Source organism: Typha latifolia, chromosome 10 (genome assembly GCF_019914945.1).
Source record: "Typha latifolia isolate L0001 chromosome 10, TyphaL0001v2, whole genome shotgun sequence".
NCBI lineage: Eukaryota > Viridiplantae > Streptophyta > Magnoliopsida > Poales > Typhaceae > Typha > Typha latifolia.
This window is the reverse complement of record NC_133095.1, coordinates 1,317,692-1,329,924: the sequence shown is the minus strand read 5'-3', so window position 1 is coordinate 1,329,924 and position 12,233 is coordinate 1,317,692. Positions and strand designations below refer to the sequence as shown.

Genomic DNA, 12,233 nt, shown 5'->3' with positions numbered 1-12,233 from the left:
CATCAGAATCTTCTATTCTTGTTCTGCTAGGTGGCACACGGAGCAAGTTTCTTTAGACATTTTAATATTTTAGGAAACTAGTAATCAATGCTGATGTTTGATTTTCTTACAGGGTACACTATTGCTTTACTGATCAAAATTGTATATCCGGTGCTAGAGGTTCAAAATACTACAAATTTTACTTTCTACTTCACGCCTCGTTACTGATTAAAAATTGTACTCATGCATGGAAGTATTTCCAAAAATTGAATGTTATGCTTCTTGCTATTTACTGCACTGCATGTGTGTAATGTTATCCTTTAACCATATCCACGCGATGCCTGCCTTTTAGATCATTTCTGATCAAATCTGTGGTCCATTCTTGATATATATATATATATATATATATATAGAGAGAGAGAGAGAGAGAGAGAGAGAGAGAGAGAGAGAGAGAGAGAGAGAGCCACTTATTGCTCCTTTGCCCATAGCTGCTTAAAGATATGAACGGAGTCTGACAGTATTGAACGCCTCTCCAATTGGTTGATGTGGACATATCTTCATTTCCACAGTATTAATAGTTGCAATTATCTGGGAGCTTTTAACTTCCCGTCTCTCATAACTCATTTATTTTTCCTGCCTATCATGCAAACTATAGCAGCTGCATCACAATGGATATCGTATGCATACATGTGCTTTTCTTCCTTTTTTTTTTTTTGTGAAAAGAGAAACTGCGCTAAGCGAGCTAAATTTTATTTACACTTACGGAGAGTTAGAACCCCTAATTTATCAAAAAGGAGAGAAGCTTATTTCCTACTTCAGATTTCTTTGATAGTGTTTGGATATAATTTAACTCCTAAACCTGGTTGGTTATTCTCATTTATTAAATTTGAATAAGGTAGTTTAAGTTAGAAGAATATAGTAGTTGGTCTTAAACTTATTCAGTGATATCATGATTATATTTAATGTGATATAAAATAATAATAAATTTAAGAGATATTTTGCTAAATTACTAAAATGCACTTTATATTTGATGGATGAAAGATAGTTGAATGAATTAATATCATTTCAAGGGCAAAATTATAATTAGATTTTGTCGGTAGATATAAAATATTGGATGAAATAAGAAAGTAGAGAGAAGAATGAATTTAAGTAGGTAGCTCTAAACCGATCTAGATTGATTTAACTTTTGTTGTACAATGTTAAAAGTAGAGTCCGAGATCGATCTGGTTTGCCATTTTTATGGCACAGGTCGTCGTCTTTTAACATACCAATAGATTTTTTTTTTTTTGCCTTGTGTGTGGTACCATGTTGAAAGTAGTTCCAAGATCGATCTTGTTGGCAGCTTTCATGGTACAGTTCACCTTTACAGACCAAATGGAGAAATGGTAAGGTACAACATTTAAATCAACATGTGTGACCTCTCAACATTGTCGTTTCGCAGAACAGTATATTTTGTTTTCACTGTTGATTTAGACTCTGTTTTCATCACTATATTTCGAGCCTTGTATTTCTATTACTCTATCTATAAGCACAGTCGAAATGTCGGACCTGATTTACAATAAAGTGACAACTCTATTATTAATTAAAGCTGGACCACCTACCATGGCGAAGCATGGGGGGGTAAATTGATACGTCTTTATTACCTACTCTGCTCTACTCTTCTCTGCTCTGCTCTTCTCTGAACACCATAAGAATCTTTTCAGTAAAATAATGGTGTAATACGCTTCATTACCTTAGAGAACAGTAATAAATATTATTGATCTTCTGATCTCTAATCTTATAGCTCTCAAAAAAAAAAATATTATTGTGTCTGCAGCAGAGTAAGTGTGGTACAGAGAGATATAGAGAGGAGAGCGAGCAGCACCCCGTTTGACTACTGTTCTGGTGGTGAGCACACTGCACAACATCATCACATATGCTGTTTGGATATCGAGAGAAGACTTGAAGGTCAGAGAAATTTGTACAACCCTAGGTGAGCTCATCCAATTTGCTTTGCACCTTGACTCTGTCTTTTCCCCCAAGGGACCGCCATAACTGGTCTGAGGATTGTCCGCAGATCAACTTGCGTCTACCCATGGCAACTTGGCCTTTGGAGTTGGGAGATATAAAAAATAAATTAAAAAAAAAAAAACTTCTTGCTTCCTTTCTCTTGAAGATATTCTTATTAGGAACCAAACATTGCTGTATGCCTCAAAGGTGAAGAAATTATAGCAAGTTTGCAAGAGAGAGAGAGAGAGAGAGAGAGAGAGAGAGAGAGAGAGAGAGAAAGTATACTTGAGATTTTTTTATTTTTTATTACTATTTTGTTATACTTAGTCGGTACTTGTAGATGGGACCAGCATGTAAAAAGTATTTTACTATAGCCATTTTTGGAGCATCTACATGCCCTTAATTTCTCTTCCCTTGCAGCCAATCAATAAAAGAGTCTCAACAACATCCTGCAGACATGATGAGGGTACCGAACTCTCCATCAATCTCAGTGTCACATTTCCATCATGCCATCCTTAGATTCCATTAAATAAGAAAAAAATAACGACCACAAAGTTAAGGCATAAACAGCAAGAAGAATGGAGCCTCCTCCTCCTCCGCCACCACTACTAGCTACTCCTCCACTAAATGTCGATCTCTCTCTAACCTTAGCCCCCTCTTCCCCTCCACCTTGCCATGAAGGGAAAGATGTGAGGCTTTTCTCGTGCCTCTTCTGCAATAAGAAGTTTCTCAAGTCCCAAGCTCTCGGCGGCCATCAAAATGCTCACAAGAAAGAGAGGAGCACGGGGTGGAGCTCCAACCTATACCTCCCACCTCCCACTATCCCATCTCCACATCTGGGCCCCACCCAATTCCCAATTTCCTCCCACTCGTGCAGAACTTTGCCGGCGGCCGACCGTTACGCCGCGCCGGGCCAGCTTGAGAGCTTGGGTACGTACGGCGTCCCCCGGTTCACGACTCACCTGCCGCTCTTAGCGACTGTGACCGGCAGCCGGGCGATGCGGGCGGCGGAGGACCCTCCGGTCAGCCGCGACGAGATGATTGATCTCCTTAACTGGAAAAGGGCTTCCCACCCTCAGAAGGAGATGGAAGTTACAACCACACCCGATGATGACAACCTGCAGGATCTTGATCTCTCCTTAAGTCTCTAGCCCAGCCTCTTGCAGGTCGTTCCTCTTTCTTCCTTTCCTTTCCTTTTATTATTAACTAACTAAGTGTGCATGCGACTCGTTAAAGTCTTACAGATCCTTGCCTTCTCAGTGTCCAGATTAAGTTAAGACTCTCTCCTTCCTTTCTTCCTTCGTTCCTTCCTTCCTTCCTTCGTTCCTTCCTTCCTTCCTTCCTTCCTTCCTTCCGTGGTGTCTCTCTGCATCGATCCAAGCTGGTTTTAGCTCTTCACTTGTTCTCCTTTGCTTTTGTTGTTAGGGATTGGGTTTGGGTTATTGCGGCTTGTATTCCCAATACCACCAGTTTGGCAGGAGAGAGTGGGAGACTGGGATTGGCCGATTGGATTGGTATGCAAGGAGGAAGAAGACATTTGCATGTGATGTAGCTAACTCATCTACTGTGTTTGCTGGTGTTTGTGGGTCCCTTTGTTATTATGTGATGCTTGTACCTTCCTCTTAATTTCTAGGGGCCGCTTTGTTTAACGTTTTTTTTTTTCTTCTTCTTCTCTTCTCTCAGGAGTTGTTCATTATTGTTAATTACTACTACTACTACTACATTCAATGTTTTTGCCTCCCTGCAGTCCAATTGTTCATTTCTACTTCTTCTTCTTCTTCTTCTTCTTCTTCTTCTTCTTCTTCTTTAAAATAAATAAAAAAACTAAAAACTAAAAACTTCTATTCCATTTTTAGTATTCCTAGAAAATGGGGGTTGTTTTGTATATCATATAAACTATGTTCGATAAATAGATGGATAGATTCTTTCATCCGTATCACACTCACGTGAGAGTGGAACGTCTGTTCGGTAGTCAGATAAACTAATGTGATATTGTCCTTTATGATGGCGATTATTTTTCCCACTATGGTTGGGTGGCTACAGTAACCAGATGCTGCATTCAGAAAATGACGAACCAGTGGGGAAATCAAGGGTCCACCTTATTGCCTTGCCAGTTTTATTAGTCCCACTACGACTACAACATGAGATGATAACTTCTTAGAATGCCATTTGCTAGTGGGTATATAACTTAATTATTTAATCTAAAAGCTTAGTGGTTTAAACATATAACATAAAGAAACTACTGTTTAAGTACTTATCGTTTGACTCTATTTAAATCTTTCGTACCATTAATTATATTTCTATATTTAGGTGTGACATTTATACTAATAATAATCCTTTCTTAATTGTAAATTATGTATAGATTATATAAAAAGTTTTATTCTTTTTCAAATGGCACCATATCTGGTACTGACGTGGATGGATGTGCATCGACACCGTAGCTGCCGCTAGATTTTGTTGTCGTACCATATCTCCGGAAGCAGCCAAAGTATGAGATCGAAGCAAACAATTATAATATTATATTTAATTGCAAAGATCCACTGCGATTTCTTCGACAGCGATTACCTAGCGGGTCGCCTGCACCCACGTCTGCAGGAGATCGTTGTAGGCGAGTTCCTATTGGATTTCATAGGAGAAAGCTTTACCTTTTTATACTTCTACTTGACAAAAACGGAATGCCTACAAAATAGGCATCCCTCTATTATTAGGAGCCCAAGTACTCCTTGTACTAACTACTCTCTCCATCTCCCTCTTTTCAACTGTGCTGAGTAAATTGCAGCCTTTAGGTATACTTTTGGAATAAAGTTGAAATACTTATAACTATTCTAATTTTTAATATAAAATTAAGAGAGCTAATATGAAGTACAAGTTATTTAGTAGTTAGTTTATATCTAATGTGACATAAATTTGATAAGAATGATAAAATTATATGGAAAATTAATGATATTTTAAACTAAATAACAAAAATACTATTAAGTATATGTTAAATTTGTAGTAGTAAATAGTATTTTTTTTTCTAAAGTAAATTTTTTTTTATTATAATTGATGGCTTAAAATACTCTATATTCGTAATGTGATGAAATAATTATGCATTATAAGAACAAGCCTGTCACTCTATGTAAAATAATTACGCGCTGAAAAAAAAAGTATTACGAGTAATGCGAGATTATTAGATTATACTCTATGTAAATAATTATACATTAGAGGATATAAAGAAACATTGCAAGATTATAAGCCCGTACTATATGTAAAATAATAATGCACTAGATAATATAAAGTACTGCGGGTTTATAAACCCACATTTTATGTAAAATAAAATGCACTAGAGAAATTAAAGAAAAGAAGATGAGAGGAAAAATCTAAATTGTAGTATGACCAATATTTAAAAGAAGAGATAGTGGAGAGAGATAATTTTATCCATAGGTGATGTGGTGGGTAATTAAATGTTGTCTCTATTATCGAGAAAAAATAATAATCATAAGTTATTATTAAATTACTCTTAAAAAATATGTGTAATACCATTAGAGAAAATAATGAATTACTATACAAAAATAACTTAAATTATTATTTAGTTACTACATCATAATCATAATAAGGAGGCTTATTTTTTAATAAGCTTATTTTTAATCCACAAGGTGAACAGGTATATAGCTACTCCTGTTACTACTTTTTGTTACACATTTTGAATAACTTTTCTATTTTTTAGAATAATGTTTTAAAGAAATATTTTTTTTTTTACCTATTAAAATTAGCTCTATTCAGTGCAGTGAACTCTACCTTCCAACACCAGATAGACTCTTGGGTTGAGAATGAGTAAGATTATCTAATTAAGTAGGGCATTATTCCATTAGGAGAGAGAGAGAGAGAGAGTGATAGATAATATCATGAGAAGTCACAACCCCACATCCTTCTCCTCTCTCGGTTGCCTCCTATGGCGAGGAGGGTGGGTTCGTTGTGGGCTTGGACTTGGGCCTGGGTTTGTGACATGTTTATAAGTTAGAATTTTCTATTATAAATATATTATTTAAATCGTAAATCGAGTTATTATGTCATAATTGAATTAGTGAACTGGGTGAGATAATAGACATAAATAGGAATGGTTTAATAACCAATTTAGAGCATTCAAAAAATAAAAATAAATTGCCACCCTGAGTAGGAGGTTTCCGGTAATTTTTTCACCCTAAGTTTCCTCGCCAAAATTGATCTATTTGCTTGTAATTTTTGGGTGAAAGAGTTGCCCTCGCTAACACTAGTGTAGCAAAACAAAATTGTAATGCCGCATGAATTGATCATTATATGAAAAATGAAGGGAAAGAAGAGCGACATCAACAGGAACAAAATAAAAAAGAAAAGAAAAGAGAGAGATACCGAACTACATTTGAAGAACTATTGCTCAGTGTCACAAGAGAGAATAAAAAAGAAAAGAAAAGAGAGAGATACTGAACTACATTTGAATAACTATTGCTCACTGTCACAAGAGAGGCGATAAGTAGTGCAACTTAGCAAAACAAATGTGTATGGCTGGGTATCAACCACGATGATATTCCAACTATATTATTCTAATGCGATGTATGTGTGGTGATTAGAGAAGGCATATAAAAAATATTCCAAACTATATAAATTTCTAGTTCAACTCCTCTTTTAATATATTTTTTTCTTGGGCCCATCACTCTTGGCCAATCTAAATCTATCTCTTCGGTTTTCCAATTATCATTGCTCTATAGTTATCCTTTTGTTTTTTATTTAGTACTTTTGCACGACCCAATGTACCTTTAAGATAATAACAAGTAAAATAAGGGTGGAATAGGGAAAAAAAAAACTAGAGGTAAACTACTGGAAATAACATAGAGGGAGTAAAATAAAGTTTCCTGTTAAAATTTTTGGTTTTTTTTTTCGTTTATGCCCTTAGAAAATCTCTTATTTACTTATGCAACCCACTAAAATGTATATTTATATGTGTACCCCTTTAAACATATATTATTTACATTGACACCATCCTAGTTTCTTTTCAAATTAAATCTAAAAAATTTATAAGAAAAATAAGAAAAACATGAATAGGACGAAGAGTCAACTATCCCTTTAATATAAATACATTTAAGACTACCTAACTTTTATTTATTTAGCACTACTACTTTATATTAAATGTAAAACTAAACCATATACTACTAAATTATTGCCATAGTAAACTACTTGGAATAGACCCGGTGACATAGGAGGTTACTAACTTTTTAAAGTTGGCTGATACCAAGATAATTAATTAAAAAAAATCAAACAAGGATAATTTTGTCTCTATATTTTAAATTATTTTAAAATTTAATGATGAATAAACTCCAAATAAATTTTAATTAAAAACCACGTGGTTTGAATATATATATATATATATATATATATATATATATATATATATATTCGTAAATTTTTCCGTCTAGAACAGTGTTGTTTAGCTTAATCTTGTAGTTAGTAGTGAAAAGGAGGGTTGTAAAAGAAATAACGTGAAAGTAGAGGTTTTATATGCAAATGTTTTATCCGCCTACGCCCTATCCCCGTTGAAGCCCAGACCACCAAATATGCGATGCAGAGAGAGCGAGAGGAGGAGGACACCATAGATTGGAAGAATGGAAGCGTTACTCTTGCTATTCTCCTTTTTCTCCACCTTGGTGACCTCTTCCTTCCTCTCCTTCTCACTCTTCCTCCAATCCCTTCCGCTCCTCCTCTCTCGCTTCCTCTCCGCTCCTTCCCCTGCTCCGATCTCCGAGAAGGACGAGCCCATTCGCCTCTACGAGGGCCGCGTGCGCCACTCTCGACAGCGGCCCGTCTCCCACGCTTTTGATTACCCCGTTCGGTACGCCCTTATCGACCTCGACCGCGCGCCGCAACCATCTCATCTCTCCGCCGCTCGAGCTCGGGAGGTTGCCGGAACTGATGGACCAGTGTATTGCTACGACTCAACCCAATTTTTATCGTTCCCCAAAATCCGATCTTGTTCAACGTAGAGAAAGGGATTATAATTTTTGGTTAATTTGGAGAATATTGTTTCCCATTTTTCCCTCCCTTTTCCAGTCTTCTTTTGACGATTCCGGAGAGCGTAGGGTACGCGCAGAACCCTCTGAGCATTTACTACTGCTATGATTTGGAACAGGAGAATTCTTCTCGTCTCAGAATATGCATTGCCGAGGTAGGCATCCTTTTTATGATCTCAGCGTTTCCGGTTTGGAGTAGAAGAAACATTTATTTACCATCTTTTGATGAATTAAAGTACCCTTTATTTGTTTTGTTTTGGATTCATGAGTATGTGAACACTGCTTTGCACATTAAATTTTAGGTGACGAATACTCCATGGGGAGAGCAGGTGACATTTATCTTCCGACCAGGTTATGATCTGGTGGCCAAGCCCTTGCATGTTAGTCCATTTATGGTGAGTTATGATGTACACAGTAGCTTGTGGGTGAATTGCTATGCATACTGATTTGAATATAATTGGCATTCGTTTCCAAGTTCTTGTCCTGTAATTGTTGTCAATCAATGTTACTGCTCTTACGTTTATGATCACAGGCGGCATTCATGTGTAGAGTTCACCTTAATCATATCTTTCTATAATTCATGATATTACAGATTGTGATATATTCTAGAGAATGGCATAGGGAAATTCTCCAACCATGTTTTAGATGATTACTGGGAAATCATATATAGTGACTTATGAGTCGTGAGCTATCTAACATTCAAATTACGGTTGCTTCTCTTTGGATTTTTAATTCCTTTGGTGGAAATATCTTCTCTTCCTAGTGTTCCCATGTTTCTTATAAATTAAATTGAGGAACATACCCGATATAATGCTTCAGGCTTAGTAGTGTAGAATGATTTTCAAACAAGAATTTGTTTGATGTTAGCTCTAGTTAGGTACAAATTAAGCTGAATAGAGGATCCAGTTCTTGTGAAATTGTCAGCTATAGTTGCTTGAAATGTTCTCTTGTTTTAACTACTGGATAATAGTGACATGTTTAAGAAATTGCGGCATGCTGACACCACCTGAGTGGAAATTCATCTTTCGTAGCCACTTAGGTAATTGGTGATCTCGTGTTGCATGTAATAACCACATACCTGCACTATTAGATTTTCCTTTGAAGTAACCTCTTTATTTTGCCTTCCTGAATAATTTTTTTTGGAGGTAATTATAGGATATGCTGGGTAATTGGAATATGCACGTTGATGCACCGGGCGAGGATCTTTCTGTTGTAATCTCAGTTCAACATCCCACACTAGGGAACTATTTTACTGCTTCTTTACGTGCCAAACGAATATGCTCTTCTAGCAATTCTTTAACTATGGCAACATACTTCTGGTTGATGCCTCATAAGGTTGCAATGTGGATATACTGGCAGGTAATACAATCTTTTTCTGCTTATTATTCCATCGTTATTTACTTATTTGTGTACTCTACTACTTATTTTGCACCTAAAAGTGCTGATTACTGAGAAGCATATTTCTGAGATTTACCTAGTCAGTCTATTTAGAGTGCCAGTTCTTGCCAGGTGAAGAGAAAGAAATGCTAGGTTAAATATGAGCTGATCAAGTGCTCTAGATTTGATTGATAAGAGAAAGTTGAGTTGAAAGCTGCATGCTAGCTAAATGCAAATAATTTGCTTCTATTCAGTGAATAATTTGATCTTCCAGAAGTTTATTTCTAATAATAATAACATCATGGAATAATAGTTACCTGATCACTTAGGGCTGGAATATAGAAATTCTCATTACTTCCATATCCTCCAAAACATCATAAGATAGCGGTTCATATAAATAGAACTGCTCTCTAAGATTTGCTTGCCCTGGAAGATGTACATTGTTGAGAACCAACTGATAGCCGCTTTCTTAATAGAGATAATGACAGATAAAAGTTTTGACTACTTTGAGTAAGACAGTGAAGCCATAACCTGCAATTTCCAAAAAGAAGGAACGTCTGAAAGAACCTTTCTTAGTCGACGAGGATGATATCCCGATGCCCAACTTGTGCAGAGAAACTGGCATGTTATCTTGGGATTCAACAATATATAAATTCATGCCCAAAACATTATATCTTTAAGAAATGACAGCCAAGTTTGCCTCAAGAATCTTCCATCAATATTTTTTGAGCAAAAGTCACTGTAGCATCTACATGTGAATCTATGAGGATGAACTACCAACTTGAAGGTCCGTCAGGAAAAGTATGACTACCTATGTACAATGAATTAGAGGCTTATTTTATCTATAAGGTTAATGATTCTTTACAATTTGTTTGCTTACATTCTTAGTAATGATCCTTAATCTTGGTTTTCTATTGTTTAGATGCTTCATCACATTTTTGAGCCCACTTTGAACGAGTTACGTATTTTGGCAAAACTTAGATATCATGCACCTTACATATGTAATCCTTGTCAATTAATCACAATTAATGTGGCACTTACATAATTGAGGATGAACCCTTGCCTGTTTCCAATTTTCAGGCTGTGAGACTTTGGTTGAAGAATGTCAGATTTTTAGATCATCCAAGGTTTTTCAACTCAAATTACAGAAAGGAGGCCTTAATGCGTGATCAAGAACTGAGCCGCTCTTGCATCTTTAGTCAGAACATGGAACATTTGACTAGTAACAGTGATGGAGAAAACGGGAAACTAAACCATTCGAACGGTGAAAGTAATGGAGACAACACAGGCAGGTGGTGCGTATGGAGAGATGCGCAATGGCCATGGTCGTGATACTTCTGTGGAAATAATCTAGGTTCCTGGAACAGAGATATGTCCGATATGCAGCACACTTATTACATGGAATGATAGAAAGTTGTTTCATCCTCTCAAAAAATTTCGGTCATATTGTCATTCAATTTCTAGATAACTAGTAGAACTAAGCAAACTGCATGATGATGTTATTTACTTTGAGTTGGTTGATCCTTCAAGTTGCGCCTTATTTCATTTGTTCTTGTGACCTAATCAATACCTAAACTATAGAAATAATTACATCTAGACTCAAACTATTACCCATTTCTATATTCACCACTTCGTTCATTTTTCATCTATCCTAGAGTGTTATGTGATTAATTCTAGGTTCCCAGCTAGGGATTATTTTACTCCTATTTTAGAGGAGAGAAAGAGAATAAAGTTGAGCATAAAATGATCGTTTAACGATTTAACGTTTGTTATTAACACCATTAAAGGGTGAATTTTTGTGTATTCTAGGAAGTCATATGTAATAGTTTTATGGAATTTTAGTGTAATTATCCCTGGACTATATTCATCTTTTATCAATCTCTTCACCTTTGAATGGAAGAGAGCTCTTTTATTCAATATAACGTGGAGCTACATATATCTCCAGTCAAAGTAAATCTTCCAACTAGTTTTACTTTCCAAGTTGTGACGTTTTGAATCACCTCTCTCTCATGCCCTCAAGTCGCCAGTAGAATTGAATACATGAGGAATTTTGAAAGAAATAATGCCCATTTCCTACAGTTCTTTCCTTCCAATTTCCCCCTCTCCCCAACTGCTTCAGCAAGGGAGACCATTTGCTCCACAGCTGTCCATCCATCTTAGTGACATTTATTTACATATTATCCCCTCCATTTTTTTCTTAATATCCGTAACAATCTGATAGTTTCGAGGGGTGTATTTATAAATAAAACTTTTTTTTTTCTAAATAACACGTGATTTATTAGATTACTTCCTTCGAGGGGAAGAACGGAGACTTTTAAGGCCAACGTGAGTGTCCGACTTCGACACCTACGTTATCATCTTTATGGCGACGTCCGCGGTGATTGACTTGGTACGTTTTCGTGGGCCCCGCTATAAAAATTAGTTGCATTGTATTGACTACGAAGTCAACCGACATTTTCTTCGTCTGAATCTTTTAGTCGGAGTCCTCGTAGATTTTGTTAATCTCTCGGTAGCCGATCTGGGACCGAAGTGGGTCGGGTCTAAGGAAATCCAAAGTCCAAACTCATGTGCTTCTGCTTAATTACGTGTTTATGGTCTTCTTCTTCTCTTATTTTTAATCCAATGTGTACCAATTTTAAGGCAGGCATTTGTTCCAAATGGAACCCCACTGACTGCACTATCGGTAAAAGGGTTAATTACACCTTAATCCTCTCAACCAGCATTTTATATCACTTTTTATCCATTAAGAAAATAAAAATGGACAGGTATGTGTATCACTAAAACTTCTCCATTAATATTTTATTAGAAATTTTAGTATAAATAATTTTGATTAACTTAATATATGGATAAAAATGTATATATCTTTTT

General features: G+C 36.1%; 1 protein-coding gene and 1 long non-coding RNA gene across 2 annotated transcripts; both read left to right on the top strand.

The window, feature by feature from the left end:
- The first annotated feature begins 2,525 nt into the window (after positions 1 to 2,525).
- On the top strand, positions 2,526 to 3,708 carry LOC140796029 (uncharacterized). Its single transcript, XR_012110399.1, has 2 exons — positions 2,526 to 3,134; positions 3,394 to 3,708. It is a non-coding gene; the product is annotated as an uncharacterized lncRNA (long non-coding RNA).
- A 3,784-nt stretch (positions 3,709 to 7,492) lies between these two features.
- Positions 7,493 to 10,894, top strand: LOC140795915 (uncharacterized). Its single transcript, XM_073148738.1, has 5 exons — positions 7,493 to 7,900; positions 8,029 to 8,143; positions 8,291 to 8,383; positions 9,144 to 9,347; positions 10,446 to 10,894. The coding sequence occupies exons 1-5, from the start codon at positions 7,584 to 7,586 to the stop codon at positions 10,695 to 10,697; spliced, it is 981 nt and encodes a 326-aa protein (XP_073004839.1). The 5' UTR covers positions 7,493 to 7,583; the 3' UTR covers positions 10,698 to 10,894.
- The last annotated feature ends 1,339 nt before the right edge of the window (positions 10,895 to 12,233 follow it).